We start from the raw sequence: 16,695 nt of genomic DNA, 5'->3' as shown, positions 1-16,695 counted from the left end.
ATCTTGCCATCACTGCACTGTTTATCTGAAGAGGTATAAGACTTGGTTACAGTCCAATTTCCTAAAGAAGTAGACATAAGATGTCAGGTTGCATGGTGGCACAGTGATGTGTCACAGAAAGGCATGGGCTCTAAAGCCCGTCTTCAATACGGGCGATTCAGTTTGCCACGCGTCGGCCAATCACAACGTGCGAAATCTGATGACCCTTTCCAAACGCGCATTGGGTCGACAGATTTCGCGCCCTGCGATTGGCCGACGCGTGGCAAACTCTTGGAGGCGTACTATTGTGAATCGCCCTTTTATGCCAACGAAACCTTGCATTACCCCAAGTGCTCAAACCAACGAACAATCCCTCCAGATAAATATGTATTCTTGAGAACAAAGTAACTCATAAACTATAAAGTACATGAATATACGATTACATTGTTATCGAAATCAAATAGCTTCTAAATGGACTTCATTAAGAAATAACACGAATGGGCTTCTTGTCTGTCCTCTGTCTAAATTTTTTTAGAAATCTTTCAGTAAACAAATACTATATCCTGAAATTATTGTTTAATAGAATATACGAAAATCAAATGTTGCAGTGCGAAAGTAATATAATGTACACAAGACGTCAAGAAATTATTAAAAATGTAGGCTTACTTCTCAGTAAATTCCTGAATCAAACGCGAGACCGACTGCCTTGTGAAAGACCTTTGTTAAATATGGAGAATTTTTTCTTCTCTTTTTATTGGTTCTGCCTGTTTACCGTTGTACCATGGTCGCTTTTATCTTTTCCTCTAAATCTCAACTTTCGTTTGGTTGAGTTTAAGCAAAATTGAAGAAAATGGATACTTGCTCATCAAGTATCTCTGAAATCAGAATTTGCCACATCTACGGCACAGTTTATATGTGGCAAGTCTCGTATTTTATTTTCTCTGGCTTTTCATATTCCCGTTCCAAAAGTTCACAGACTTTTTTGGAGGGGAGGGGGCTAGGTGTTACTGAATATCCCTCGTTTTATGCCGGAAGGCAGACAGTATCATGTGACTGGCGCTTCTTCAAGGCAACCCGGAAACCGCCGATCGTCCTGATAGGGTCCGAACTCTCTGCTTTCAGGCAGGGCGGTTTCTCCCCCGGAGGGCATTGAAGGGAAAAGTGCTTCAAAATGCCACCCAGGTACAAGAACAGCCCCATGGTCGCCAGCTGCTTGCCCAAGCAGAAACGAGGCCCGATTGAGAACGGCAAGAAGTGCTCCGGTATGAACACTCTGCCTCCTTCGTCCAAGAAATGCTCTGCGTGGCAATCAAATAAATAAGCCTATATATGTAGAATGTTTTGCGCATGACGTAAAACAAACATACGGATATCATTATTAGTGAAATAAGAACAGGGGGTGGAGCAATGGATCCTCTACGTCAGAAACATGCATATTCATTACTCACTCCAGTTGTGCTCGACCTATCCGGTTGAAAAAAGTTTCAAGGCTTGTCCCGCAAACGAAAGTTTGCATTGGTCGAAAGTTATGGCATGAACAACACTAACAAGCGTTTGGTTTCCATACCTGGTCGGAAGTTGTTTGGATCTTTCCAGTTTTCTGGATCGTGATGCACCCACCACAGATTACACAGAACTGTTGTGCCTTGTGGGATGTCATAGTCTCCCAGCCTGTGTAAGGCAAATCAGTCGAATTATTGTTCACAAGCCACAAGGCAGCTTTCAGGATAGGAAGGTGTACATGTACATGCGTTTTGTAAATGATGACGTGTACAAATTATGAAGAGCTAGACGCAGAACCAACCAATGAACGAGTTGCCTCATTACTTTCTTGAGCTGATCAATCTCCGGATGCAATTGGCTGAATGTTGGTTAATAATTATTGCAAATCACTTACTTTGTGTCGCATGTGGTCACGTGTGGACCATTCAGAGACGAGAATGAGCTGTGACGTAATGTCTCAAGCACCGTGGCTTCGAGATACGGAAGCCTTGAGCGGTCACCCCAAGTCGGCAAGCCAGCGGGGACGTTGTTGTCTATCTCGGCTTGCAGTCGTTTCTGTACCTGAAATCAAAAGCCCGGAAAATAAAAGAAAAAAATCCATAGAAGGAGCGAGGATTTAAAAACTCAAGGCTCACATTAACAAGTAAGGCTTATAAAGTGAAGATCTTCACCTCTGGATAATGGATCAAATAGGCCAACGCCCATCTCAGGGTTTGGAAAGTTGACTCAAAACCGCCCGCAAATATCTCCCACATTGACATCACCACTTGGTCCTCCGTCATGGTGACGTCATTGCTTGCGCCATTATTCCGATTGGCACTGTCTTGTACGGACTTCAGAAAGGCATCGGTGATGTCCCGGATGTTATCGGGTCGGAAGGTGGCCACGTGGTCCTCGTACTGCGCTTGGAGAATGGAGTCACGTGTCTTGATGAGCTCCTGAATTGTGCGCATGCGTTTTGATGGGAATATCTGAAAGTAAGGACGATCGGTCTGTTGAGTCGTGACTTAGGCGACTCCTAAGTGCTGCTTTCTGTTCCGAAACATACTTTCCTTGCACAATGAAGAACGCTTCTGTATATGAAGTATGTTGATAATGCAATAATTGCTTGAACCTGTGCTTTTTTATATACGATTGTTTTCCAAGCTCCAAATAACACCTGTGAAAGACCGTACATTTTTGTATTAATTAAGTAAGTAGCTGTGCAGAGTTAAGTCAAACCGACTAGAGGTCACTGACGGCAGAAACGCATTCGCCGCCGAACAGTTTGACGAAATACTCCAAGGTTGGCGAACGAGCGCAAGAAGTACAGTGACTTCCCCGAACAGGTCATCGGAGTACATGAGCAAGGATTTGGTGACGCGAATTCCTTCACAAACGACTGACAAGGCTGATGATCACCCATCAACCGGCTCTTCGCCAACTGACGACCAAACAAGGGGTAACCACAATGGGTATTTTTTTGTACCTGGTTCATTCACTCAGGTGATTCCAATGACAGTACTGGTGCACACCAAGGACCTTTGAATATTTGGGTGTCAGTAAAGTGCACTGCACCTTTGCCGATGGGGGATTTTCTTTCTCGAGATAATTCTGTACAGTATTTTTAATTTCTCTTCTCGTATACGTTTTTCCTTGCTGTTCACCGATATCGTTCTTAAATTTTTAATCTTTTGAGAACTTTCCCACCCACGTACGAAGATTTTCTCTTCGCCAAGGAGCCGCTCATCTTTTGGGCGGGCTGAAGAGATCAATACACGGCAGGGGTGTTACCATAATGACCGCGTCAAGACCAATTGTCCCTGGTAATCGAGTCTCATCATCCCTTTTTAATGGCTCTCCCGCACCGGGTAATAAACTATAATTAGGCCTCTATGACAATCAATATCATAATAGTGTTGAGGGGTAAGTCGATGCCGAGGCCTTGAGGAGAATTTAAGAGTAAGTTCTGGAGACAATTAGTCCCTCTGATAGGGGGCAAATGAAAGTGCAGGAAAAAACCGCGTGACCGTTGACCCGTGCTTAACTCTACTCACAAAATCGAGGCACTGTTTTCGATCGACGGAAATTTTCAAACAGACATTGTCAATAGCTTCAGTTGTAACAAAGTTCCAGTTTAAATTTATTCAATTCCAGTTCATATCAGTCCACCGAGAATCCATTTAAAAGACACATTTGGGGAGACTTAACTCCAGTTCGATTTAAAATCGGTCAAACATTTAGTTCTGCCCCCCAAAAAGGGTTAATAGAAAACTAATATTTCGCTTCGTGTGCCAGTATTCATAAACTGTCCGGCAGATCTGTAAACTACTGTAATCCGTGAATACATCGATTAAAGTTTCGAAAACCTCAGTGAGCAATTTAAATACACGTACAGATATTAAAAACGAAATTTTAAAGACAATAGAACGACACAATTTGAATTAAACTGGCCTTTTGAAAAACAATATTGCTTGTTAACACCACTTCTTTGGTTGTGCAACAGATAAATGACGACTCGACAAGATTTGAAAGTTAAGTGTTTCGAAATATTTTCCGTCTCAAATTCATGTCTTTTCAACAATGTTTGCAAAAGCTGGTTGTCACTGTTGCCAAACTAACCTTCAAAAACGGGAACAGATCCAACGGATGACCTGGCTTGAACAGTTCCTTCAGTTTATGATTAGCCGAGACGAAAGCTTTCATCTCGGCATCGTCTGGACCGTAGCGACAGCCAAAGGTCAAGCTGCAGACGGTGTTGATGAGAGCCACGGTCAACGTTTCGCTCGGATCTATTGGACGTCCACCGGAGGCTGCCATATCGGACACCGCGCCAGACACTTCTTGCAAGATGGTTTTTTCAGCGATGGAGCGGCCGCGCACTCCTCCGCTAAAAATAAAGGAGACGAAAGCCGGTATTGAAGTGTTTAATAACATAACGATAATGTTGGATTCCAAACCTCACTTTTTTATGTTGTTGATAACATTTACGCATAATTTTTCACAATTTTCCAGTCAAACAATTGTATTACTGGAGAAAGTTCTATACACGAACATTACTTTAAATCCTGTGCACAGCGTTTTCTAAGAAAAATGTTTCAGTTTTATTTCTGCTAAATTTAACCTTTAAGGACATGGTTATCACTGATGGTTATCACCGAGGGAAAATTAGTGATGTCTGTATGTATGGGGCTCTTATACCCTCTGGAAATTAAAACTTTCAGAAATTTAAGATGGGTCAATAATTTCTTAAAATTCTGATAGATTTTCTTTTCTATTCATATTCGTGTCTTACAAAAATATCGGCCGATGATAAATTGAAAACAGTGGGCCTGGCAATAATAGTATATAAAACTTCAAAGAATGCAGCGATCTCTTCAACTCAGTAATTTTTCGACGTATTGGTTCACATCCTTTTGAAAAGAAATTCTAGAAAAAAAGAACTAAATATCGTGACTGAACACAATTTCAAATGCCTTTCTAAAATCTTAAATTATTTGTGTATTGTGCATAACTTATTGTATCATCCCGTCTGTTGGTTCAACTTTGAAACTTAGCCCTTATTTGGATCGATGAGAAATCATTTCATATAAAAAAAATAATTATATTAATCCTGTGTGTGTAAGAATGCGTAACAAAATATGCGTCTGTCTTCCTATTTTGGAAAAGGTCGTTATTCACTTTTTCCAACTACGTCTGCACTGTTTGATTAAGAGGACTCATTTGAGGGTGGGAATTTTCCAGCTTTGTTGAGCGGGAGCATTGAAATAAAATCCCTTCTTACAAAGTTGTCCAAAAACTGCATTAGAGAACGGCATAATTTCACACACCTTTGCTGTAGAATCATGCGTAAGGCGGACGCAGCATCCTTACGATGTCCTCTCCAAGCCGGCCCGTAATCCGAGAAGGCAATTCCGCAGTTTTTCCTGGTCAGTAGGCTGAGGGAGAACATGTAGGGCCGGCCGGCGAAGTCCACCGACCGCCTGACGAAAGCGTCACGGATCGCCCGCGAGCTACTCAGGACTACGAATTCCTTGCCGCACGCCTGCAGGCCGAACACGTCCCCGTGTGTGGCGCCCAGCTCTCGGAGCGCGACACACAGCGGCCGCCCGTCGCCGAGGAACACGGCCAGGTTGCCCAAGAGGGGAAGCCCGGTGGGACGCGGCGGGAAATTTCGCCTGCGCTCGGAGCGCCTACAACCGTAACGACTTATTAGAAGACGGCAGATAAGAAAGAACGTAACAAATATCAGGATCTCTGTCATCATGACCTACTGGTGTCTTTCTGCTGCAATTCGTTGTTTTTATCGTGCAAACCATCCAACAAGATCTGGTAAAGTCTACTCGATTCTTATAATTATGCAAACCAGCCAACAAGATCTGCTAACAAGTTTAGCACAACTTCTGTAGCACCAGTCCGCAAAAAGGTTTACTCGAAAAGATCTGATCTAATTCTACACAGCGCCAAAGACAATCATCAGTTTCTTATTCAGTTGGCGCATCGATCACCACCAGCAAAAGTGACTGAAAAAGTGCAGGGGCACTTGTTTGTCCAAGAAAACAAGAACTGTAATTATCTAGGAGAGCTTTGTGTTTGTCAAGGGGAGAAAAAGACAGCCCTGGTTTATGTTGGTCATCGCGTGCATTCCTTCAGCGAACCCCTTTTGTCAATTTGCGTTTCCTTTTACACCAGGGTATGAAACGAATTTCGGGTAGCACCTGATGATGGGGCCGAGAAGGCCTCCGATTGGCCGAATCAAAAAATTCGATCGGTATGCGACCTTTCCCCGCGTCAGAAAGTTTGAGTGATAGCGGTGTGGCGGCGTTAGCTGGGGCCAGACGGGCTGCTTGAGGGCCCGGGGCCCTTCTTCAAGGATGGGACAATGGGAGGTAGCCTTCATTCCGAGATTCCTTTTGGGAATCTTCTTTGCCTGAAGTGGCCATTTGGATGCTAATCTAGTCAAAGCACTGAAAGTACAGTGAACTCCAACTTGTTAACTCTCCATTCGTGCCGAGAGGAACTCGCAGTCTGTAGCCGATTTGAGCCGAAATAAAACACCATATCATCGTACAATAAAATATTATTTCAAAGAAATCTGTGTTAGCCTACTAATTTCCAACGAACCAGTTGATTCAGCCAACCAGTCGTCGGTTGAAGCGTTTACGTCTCTAGAGACTTTTCACAAACATGCAAGAATTCGGGTTCAGCAAATCGTTTTTGCAAAACCAATCACTACTATATTCTAGAAAACATATTTTCGGCGCTCTACCTTGCAAGTCCAAACATCCCCACCCTGAAATTCGAAATATAACTCAAGCTTACACGGAGTACAACTCTGGAATCAAACGTAAAATCAAACCCCAGAAAGTTTAGACAAAATGTTCTTTGTCTATTTTACTTGGACCTAAATTTCTTTACACATGTATTTGATGGCGAGTAATTTCTAGAAACAGTCGGTCAGCGACAGTTTCTTTCTAAAAGAGAGAAAAAACTAAATACTTTTTGGCCGAATAAAACCCTTTGTCATCTGTTTTCTCTCCAAAATTAATGAGTTTCGCGTTTAACCTCGGTTGAATAAAACCCGATTCATCCCAGAGCAATTATTCACCTAGCTACACCACATCACAATAACTGACGACCTTCTGTTCATCTCCCTCCCTCAAGGAGATAATGAAGCGCATTTCGCCCCTCCCCCCCCAAAAAAAAGAAAAAAAAAACTTGAGGGAAAGATGTTTGCCGGGACCCTTCCAACCACTTACATGTTTCATTGATTGGTAATTACAAAACGGTGTTACCTTCCCAACACAAGGACGAAAAGTACAGAGGACCCCTGTCGACAGGGGAGAATGGGTCCGACAACGACCCGCGTCCAAGGTCTATCAACAGGTATTGGCGTGACAAGGACCGCCCCGTGCTGTGCTTGCACCGGAAAACTTGCGCACTTGTGGCAGCGAGGGTGTTAATAAATACAGCTCACGCATGCGCATTGAGGAAGACGGTGATCTCAGCACGAGTCTCGTGGAAGTTGCATCCATCCGTATAGTACCCCTCCTCAGCGAATAGATCAACTGCCAGGAAACAGCCGTCGGGGCCGCAATCGCCACAAGGTTGAGCCAAAGCCACCCAAGTGACTTATTCACAGAAAAGTACAGTGACCCGAGAGAGTGCGAACTAATTACGGTATTGGGAGATAATACGTCTTTTGGCGGAGCGCTGTTAGGTGCAGGACTGCGACCGGACTAACTCTATCAAAGGAGAATTACCTCTAAGCCTTGAGTTTTCTCACACACACCCCAGATTACTGATTGCCGAGAAAGGTTTTGGGCCAACGGACACAGAACCGATTTTTTTTTTAGGTCAACATCTCGAGTCGTTCTTGTTGGCAGAGTGGCAATTTTATCGTAAGCTCACTGTGCAAAATCCTTGATTTATCTTTTGACTGCCAAAAGTTCTTTTGAATATCTCTGTAAAATTATTGAGATCGTTGACTGTACTATAACAACAGGATAGTACAGAGCATGATTTCATAAACAGTGAATACGATCAACACATCAATCAACAAGGTAGCCGTTACTAACTTCGGGCTTGACGTTTTTATTTTTGTTTTGGACCTCTTCCTAAACATCCTCATGGGCTTACTGATTAACGTCTAGCCATTAAAGAGCATTCCCGTCAACAGACTTTTTATTTCCAAAACAATATTCTGCTGGCAATGTATTGCACATCGAATCAGCATTTCTGCACATCATTAAAAAAAAAACAACAAAAAAAAAAACCACAAACAACAAACACTACATGAAACAAATGACAATTACTTCATAAAATAACAAGTAATCCTCAGTAGAAATTGTTCAGTTTTACAAATATCGATGAGGCCAAAATGAAATCTAAATAGGACAGTCAAATGAGAAGATCTTGCCTGGGGTTCCTCGAGGAACCTCTCGGTCACACACCAAGGAATACAATAAGTGTAAATAGTTTGTTGTAACTTGCATCAACCCACTTCCACAATCTGTAGTTTTGGGTTTTATCCAACTGTTGTAACCACACCTCCATGGTGGTAATGTACGTATACATGCAACAACAAACTCGAGAGTGTCAAGCCTCAGGAGGGGCCAATTTCATAGAGCTGCTTAAGCTTGAAATTTGCTTCAGCGCGAAAAAAACCTTACTTGATATATCAGGTAACCAGCCAAAACTCCATGTTATGTATATTGTTTTGGGATAGCATGACTATCAGATATAGTTTAAGCTGGTAATCTTTGTTTATTAAGCAAATTTTTTTCCCGCTTACGCAAATTTTGTGCATAAGCAGCTCTATGAAATTGGCCCTAGACTACCAATTAAGCCATGGACTCCCTGCAGACCTAGTCCATAGATACGCCCCAAACGGCTCATGGGAACCGAATCTCGATTTGGAAACTCTAAACTCTAGGCTACGAGAGCAGTTTGGAGCCCACAAACTCCTGGGTTTGTAAAATCATAGCTGTAGAAGGCTAATACACAGGACTGGGAGTGTGTATAATTCGCGAGACATTTTGACGAATTTCGGGTGTTGTCTGATGATGCGAAGGTATTTTATTACTGTCATCCGCGGTAGTTTATTTACTGGTCTGCAACCTTACACGTGGTTGTGCAACTGAGTTAATGAGAAACGGCATTAGATGAACAATAAATTCAAATTATGCTTCTTACAATTTCCCTGGATAATAGTTTGATAAGGAGGATTTCTCTAAAATCTGTGAACAACAAAGTCTGAAATCTTGATGAGACTTTATTGCGTTAAGTTGTAACTCCTGACTAGATCGGTATAATTTATGGGCTTCATGAAATACGTACGTATAATCACAGAACTTATTATAATACACTTAAAAACTTCATGGGTAAGATTAGAATATAATTTGTACAAGTAAGACCACAAGTGTATCTTAGGGGAAATATACAGTAAAATTTTAAAAATTGGTTGGTATTTTTAGCAAGGAAAAAGAACTTTAAAAATTGACACAATGTGTTCATAATTTAAGACAACTCTAACACTTCTGTCAGGTTTGTTCAAAGCGCACGTTCTTGAAGAAATATTTCCCACGAGAAATGAATACTCAACAAGTTTCTGAGCCAATGTTGACGTCCATGCGGAATTTGGACGCATTTGCATTATTTGGAAATGGAATGGTTCTGCACTATGAATTAACAAGTTGGTAAATTTAAGCTGTAACTTTCAACATTAAAACACCAATACAAATGCTGAAGTATAATGCCTATCGAGCTAGAGCAGCAAAGTTTCTGTGTAATCGCAAATTTAACATTTACGGAAGCACTGTTTTTAATCACTTTTTGGACAGCACATCAACAGAATGAACAAGCACCCTTCCAATGCAGCATATTAAGAACATATAATAATCCAGAGACACAATAAAATCGGCAGTTGATAGCTTACTGTTCAAATAGCAGATTTGTTTTTTGCGCCCGTCAATTATTCCAGCCACTCTTATCATACAGTCCCAACCCTACATGTAGTTGCGATTTGGTCACAGTTTGGACACCGTTGTGTTTCAGATTTTGTCACTCTTTTCAGTGCTGACAAACATTTGCTTCAATGCTTTTCCCACAGAGGATGGTTCCCCTGGGGTGGGGATTTCATCATTCCCTACAGCATGGAGCAATCCCCACCCCCTTCCCCCACCCCCTGACAAGTTAGTGGGAAGGTGGGGAGGGGACATCAATTGATACCCTAAGTTGCAGTTTTTACCTTATTGCAAGAATTTTCAAGCACCTTAAAGACCAAAGATTCTCTTTTCCGTGTAAATCTTGCCCTGGTGTCCATCAGAATGTTGCTGCAAACACTGAATTCACTGAAGATTACTTATGCACTGCCATGCACTGTCAGTGCAGACAGCAGAGGGCGCTGTTCAGGATATAGCTGTGAAGTCTTTTTAAGCATTAAGCGTATGTTTATCACACACATCTGAGTGGCATGGTACTATTGCATGCTATGTACACGCAGAGAATATCTTGAGTGCATTTGTGAGTTGCCAACCTCCAGACCATTCTAGACGTCAGAAATATGCTTCAGTTTGTTTTCCCGTAGGTTTCGATGGTTATGATGATCCTTCAAAAATAAATACTGTGATAGAATGACCTATTTTAGAGGAATTTCATAAAAAATCAAACATCACAGATCACAGGATGTTCATTTTGACGGAAAAACTAATAATAAATTTGCACCTCAGCATTTGCACATTTGCACCTAAAAAAACAAAAAACCCAGAAAAACAAAACTGACATAATTTGCCTTAAATGGTACTGGCATATGGGTTGGAACTTTTACCTGGCCCATGGCGAAAAGATGAAAAACAGCTAGAGCCAATGAAAATTGTCACATAACGGCACAACCTCTTATTCTGAAGGTCGGAATGGACGGGAAAAGTGTTATCAATGAATTTGACCTGACCACGGGAGTCTATTTCGGCTTGCTAGACGATCGCAGACAACATGAATGCAACACTGCTCGACTGTGAAATCACAGTGTTCATGGATACGTTTATAATCTTGATCCAAAGTTTCACTGTAACTTGTACCTTTTCGCTCCTGTCTTGGGCAATTTTTTCTCAATCTCCTTCACTCCTCTTCCTTGGCTGTGTACACCGACTGACCGCACACAAAAGTCTTCTGGAGGTTGAGGTCATCGTCGAAAAGGAGAAGATCAGCTCGGTTGCCCACCTTCACGGCTCCGATGCCTTCAAGATTTGCAATCCTAAAAATTAAAAAAAAAAATGATTCCATTGGAGCAAATATCTGAAAGGTTAGCATGGTTGGCCAGAGAGAAGAGCACTCGCCTCTCACCAATGTGTTCCCGGGTTTGATTCCCTGCTAGGGCCACATGTGAGCAGAGGTGTTCACTGTTTATCTCCTTTGCCTTGAAGATTTTTCTCTGGGATCTCCGGTTTGCCCCCTCTGCAAAAATTAACACTGCTAATCTCTCATTGTGCTCTGTGGTCTGGAATGGGTGGTTTAAAGAGCAACTCAAAGGAAAACATGTTTTCTCTGATTTTATCTGTTCAAATAAATGTGGAAGAATCCAAATCGAACGCAGTGTCATTTGTCTTCTGTTCATGTCGAGAGGCAAATTTTGAATGAAGAAGTCACAAAGTTTTTGTGATACCTAATATGTTTTTCGCTTCTGTTGAAAATTTTCTCTGCTGGTTTTAAGATGGCGCCTTTGCCAAAGTTGTCAAAGGGCAATGCCATTTTACGTGGACAGCCTTCCGGGGTTTGGCAGGTCATTGACACTGCAGACAATTCTGATGGATTTCACAAAACCAACTCGGCAACAACCGTGAGTGCATATCTGCCATTCGGTTTCACTTCAGAGTGGAAAAGTGTTGACAAAGTGGACGAACACCGACATACCTCGCAGGGTTTTCAGCCACCATGGCCGCGGCTTTGCCTATTCCGGTGTGGAATATCTTAACCAGAGACCTGAAGGCATCCAGGCAGGAGCAGCAACTGCCGGCTAGGGTCGTCGTGCCTTCGATGACAAGACACTTACCGTCTGGAGTTACCGTCACTGAATTTCAAGAATCAAAGAAACTTTGTAATTATTCTGTTAAAGAAATTTGATGTCTGCGGTGGACAGGACATCATCTAAAATCACAACTGATGAGATTGGAGTCCAGAAAAATGAGCCTAGGACCACTTTTTTGTTTCAAAGTTGACACGACAGCAAAAACAAATGCAAAATTGTGACGTCAAATCAAATTTTTTTGGCTGCAAATTTCCAAAAACTCTAGCAAAGTTTGTTGCGAATGTTTTGTGACATCCAATTTGCTTCGCTCTCGCATTCATCTGAAGTATAAACTGGTCTTTAGTTTGCATTAGAAAGACCATCATAAGCTCTGTGTAGAGATGGATCACTCCGTTTGGCGTCCAGGTGAAAACGGACATTATGTGGGTGAAAAATGTTGAAAGATCCTGTTGTCTGGCCCATCCTGCCTCTAATGCTTCAGTCAAGTCCATCACAACTCCTTTCACAAGTGCCTTCACGAGTCTGGTCACAAGTCCTTTCACAGGATCAGTCGTAAGAAACAGGGTGAGCAACGACAAAAGAACACTTCTGTCACAGTTTATTAATATAAACTACGACTTGACTTAAAGACTGAATGACTTGTGAAGAACTTTCAGTGAGTTGTGATGGACTCCACTGCAGCTCTGCCTGCTTCTTACTCTCTCGGTTGCTGTAAGCCATCTTCTTGTTGGGTATGGCCTCGGCGGTGCAGTCGGACACGAACGCTACTTGATTAAAATGCCTAGAACTCAGCACATTAGACACAGCAAGCGGATGACTGTATAAAGAAAAAAAGAAGCAAACAACTGCGAAATAATCATTACTTTTCTAATCGACTTCTGGTGGAGGTAGTGCTTCTCAGTTCAGAAGCTAAGAAATATTTATTCAAACATAACCTTTGACAAAAATCCTGAAGACATTGTTTTTCCTTGTCAAATAAACCATGCAGGGAAACTCGCGAGGCGCTTTGCAATAATCACACCATGTTGGTGGTTCCTCTTAACATCTAGTCCTGACTACCTAAAAATTCTTTAGTTTGGGTGACTCAGTACTATGCACAAGGAACTTGGTGTTGGACTTTGCTGCATTCAGGAATCCAAGCCTAGGGTGATGGTGTTGAATTTTGTTTGAGTGCAGACACACCGTGGTCGTTCCCTGGAGTGACTGGCTAGTGGTACCATGTTTGGACTGTGCTTGATTTTGTCAGGGTTGGTACAACTACCGTGAAAGTCATTCCTAGATTGAATAGGCCCATCTATACCAAATGACCCAAACTTCAACTATGTTGACCATTTGGAAATTAACAGGTTCTCCCTGGGCATGTGCCAGTCATTACAGAGCCCTGCTGTCTGTTGAAATTTATTAGGTTTCTAGCACAAAAGCCCATGGGAACAGAAAAAAACTGGACTCACACATGGACCATGTCGCCGATGATCTCTACAGTTGGTGGGGCGAGTTTCTCATAGCCAGGCAGCGAGGGGAATCGGTCAGTCATTCCAAAATTGACGAGACTTGGGTTCCTCGTACAAAAACAGTCACATCGGTAATTAATCAGGTTTTAAATGCTATATGCCTTAAAATCTGCGAAACCCTTTTGATGTAGATTTTTATTTTGATATCTAAATTTGCCTAACACTCCCCTAAACTTGACATTTTTATGAATTTCATTTTTCAAGCTAAGATACTACTCCATCACAGATTTTGAGGAAAGCCAATTCCATTTCCATGGCAATCAGTAAAAGCTTTGAATGAAACTTATACTATGAATTTGTCTGTTTATTGCTTTTCGGCACACAACTCACCTGTGATGAAAACTGCAGACGTTGAACAGATGTGTGATATGAAACTGTACCGATGGTTTTATCTTCAACGCTCCTAGAATCTCTTCTTCTGAGGCGAGTCTGTCATGGCCCAATGCTGGAACAATACCCCTGGAGTACACATAAACATTTACACAAATATACAACACCTTTCTCGACCATCACTGATACTTAATGTTCAGGGCACATCAGTGATCCAGTTGGGTATTTTGACAGCACAGGCTCAAAAAAAAGGTGTCGTAGTGTGGTGGGGCAGACGCGGGCACAGGGTCCAGTGGTATGGGGAATGTATACAAGTGGAGCAGCAACTGGCCCACGATGCTCTTGGGTTCAGCTTGACTGCTGAATCAAATGTTGTATTCAGAGACTGTGGAGTGGCGGTCGAAAAGCACCGACCGATGACGGAGGTGGGAGACTAGCGTGACCCGCCTCCGCCATGCGGTGGCGCCCTTCAGACTCACCGTAAAAAGTGCAGACTCTACCTAGGGAGATACCACTAACAGCGGTCCAACAACAGTCTACCCGGAGGTGGGGTTTCTTTATACACAGAAAAAGGAGAAACTAGCACAAATGATGGGCTATACATGTAATAATTTCACATCTAAGCTCCCTACAGTAGGTCAATCAAGAACATCAACGTAGGCTCATGAGGCCTGTCCCCCTCATGTGCACTGAACCTGTTCCGAACTGGTGTGACGTCAGGTGCTGTGTTCTCAAATGACTTCATCATTTTTAAAATACCGAACTGGTTCATTCTCAGCAATGCCACATAGACTAGCTTTTTCAACGCTGCAAAATCTTCACAGTTCTCCTGGTGAAACTTAAAAGACCTGGCTTGTGGCTCGACAAGGATACATTTCATTGGCCAAAAGCTGGCAAATTCTACAAACAGTGAGTTATCCAATCACCTTTCCAGAAGCATTTTAATCCGTGCGTAGTTGCTCTTGGCGTCGACATGAGGACTGATCGTCATGATACGACAGCTAGGCATGGCATCGAGAATCCTCTTGAATTCTGCAATCGGCATTTCGTTATCCCCGACCGGCAGGCCGCCAAAGTCATTGACTATCGGTCCCTGAAAAAGAGTTCAAATCGTCCCCTTGGTGTTTTTGTAACAAATGCCAAAGAGAAGCAGAAATCTAGAAAAATCCTCAGAATTGTATCCAACAGGAAAATGAAAATAGAAAGAAATCTTGAGCAGGAGTCGAATGAGTTCATACCGACCTACAGTAGTCTAATGCTGCTGAACCGGGATAAAGTACATGTAATGTGATAAGGTCTCATCAAGACAGTATAAAGGTTTTCAACTTCTTTAGCTTATTTGTACTTTTTGAAGATTAAATGTACCTCAAATCTCAAAAAAATTATCATTTAGATGATAACAGCAAAGCAACAAAATGAAAAAATTTGAAATCCTGTTCCATTACTGACCTCGGCATGGATGCCTTCACAAGTTGACCCCTGACCCGTCTCCCCCACGATGCCCTCCAGGATTTTCAGCGTGTTGTAGACTGAGGGCGCCTCAAGGTCTTTAGGGAAAACCATCGAAGCGAGGAATGAGGTGACGCCATACCTGACAAGGCGTGTCTGCGTGTGAGCTGCAAATGAATGCATCAATATCATTGATTTGAAGGGCTAACAAGTTTGAAGAAAAACTAAAAAAAACTATGACGACTTAAAAATGCATCTTTGTTATATTTTCACAATTTCTGTCTGAGTACCTGGGTTGCTCCAAAACTGTACTAAGTCATCTGCTCCGCCTGTGGACATAGAACCAAACAAAACAATCTGTTCTGACATTGACTGGTGATGCGGTGTTTCGTACTTAACTGGTAAAAGGCATGGGTCATTCTATAAATTCAGGGTCCAAAAGTGTGACATTTTTGACTCCTTGTTACACCTGACTTGTGTAATTTGACATGAAAATATCGCTGAAATTGATTTCAAACTATCTCAATTTGTTTGGCAGGAAATTTGCATTAATTCGTCACTCTTGTAAATTAAAGAATGTGTTCTGAACTTCTAAAATCATGTCAGATGTGACAGAGACACAAAAAATTTGACCCCTAATTTACAGAGTGACCGATATGAGAGTGTACATAAACTTCGGCAGTAGTAGGTGGAAAGGCTTGCGGTAGCGCCATGCAAAGGAATATACCTCTTATGAGTATGTGTGGTTATACTCCAGGTTCTGTTCAGAACCACACATACATGTACTCATTAGAGATATATTCCTTCGCACGGCGCTACCCCCAGGCTTTCCACCTATTGCTGTCTTTCACCATAAATAGCCTGAAATTCCAACTTCTGCAGTCTTACTTCTGTTTAATATTTTGTATATGACTTTCACTGATGAGCACTGAAAATCCAGAAATCCAGGAAGATTATAGTTACCCCTCATGAAAAAAAGGAAAAATTTCCTTACCCCTCAGAAATGTTTTAGCCTGTTTGGCAAAGAATGACCATTTTTCAACTTAATTCCTATTCACTATGTTCACTCAAAGGGCTCACCTAGTCCATGGTGGTGTATGTCAACAAAGCCAGGAGTCACAATATCTGCATAATAATGTGTCTTGGCGCTCTTCACGAGATCAGCCTCCTGATCAAGAATTGCTGACAGCAAAAACCAGTTTCACTCATGAGTCACTGAGCATGTATGCTGAAGGATGCATGAATAATAAGCTTTTCCTTTTATAACATGTTCAAATTTGACAGTATTTCATTTTTCGACCACAGGGGTTTGCTTCATTTCCTTCGATCTGCCTTTTTTTTGCCATTTCTTGGCTACAATTGTTACAAGAAGTAAGAATTTTGGAAAACGATAAGTGACAATAAGTGACAACAAAGTGA

General features: G+C 42.1%; 2 protein-coding genes across 4 annotated transcripts in view; both read right to left on the bottom strand.

Moving 5' to 3' along the window:
• Position 1: 1 nt before the first annotated feature.
• Positions 2–6,097, bottom strand: LOC147796232 (steroid 17-alpha-hydroxylase/17,20 lyase-like). Its single transcript, XM_087148436.1, has 6 exons — positions 5,292–6,097; positions 4,084–4,351; positions 2,154–2,453; positions 1,877–2,043; positions 1,547–1,650; positions 2–1,277 (listed from the first exon to the last, which is right to left on the bottom strand). Exons 1-6 carry the CDS (start codon positions 5,726–5,728, stop codon positions 1,003–1,005), a joined length of 1,551 nt encoding a protein of 516 aa, XP_087004562.1. The 5' UTR covers positions 5,729–6,097; the 3' UTR covers positions 2–1,002.
• Positions 6,098–8,035: 1,938 nt separating this feature from the next.
• The window catches only part of LOC147796231 (uncharacterized), an 8,950-nt gene continuing 290 nt past the window's right edge, over positions 8,036–16,695 (bottom strand). The window contains exons 2-10 of one of the 3 annotated variants that reach the window (XM_087148618.1): positions 16,357–16,458; positions 15,567–15,605; positions 15,277–15,443; positions 14,754–14,920; positions 13,828–13,956; positions 13,438–13,545; positions 12,685–12,803; positions 11,872–12,028; positions 8,036–11,215 (exon numbers count right to left, since the gene is read on the bottom strand). In XM_087148618.1, the coding sequence (XP_087004744.1) occupies positions 11,080–11,215; positions 11,872–12,028; positions 12,685–12,803; positions 13,438–13,545; positions 13,828–13,956; positions 14,754–14,920; positions 15,277–15,443; positions 15,567–15,605; positions 16,357–16,458 (1,124 nt within the window). In that variant the 3' untranslated portion in view covers positions 8,036–11,079. The remainder of the gene's footprint in view (positions 11,216–11,871; positions 12,029–12,684; positions 12,804–13,437; positions 13,546–13,827; positions 13,957–14,753; positions 14,921–15,276; positions 15,444–15,566; positions 15,606–16,356; positions 16,459–16,695) is intronic. The other 2 variants (XM_087148620.1, XM_087148619.1) reach the window with 2 other exon arrangements.

Source organism: Acanthaster planci, linkage group LG18, assembly GCF_054643075.1.
Source record: "Acanthaster planci isolate LZ-2023a linkage group LG18, COTS_SCS, whole genome shotgun sequence".
Lineage (NCBI taxonomy): Eukaryota > Metazoa > Echinodermata > Asteroidea > Valvatida > Acanthasteridae > Acanthaster > Acanthaster planci.
The sequence above is the reverse complement of the archived record's forward strand: the minus strand, read 5'-3'. Positions and strand labels throughout refer to the sequence as shown.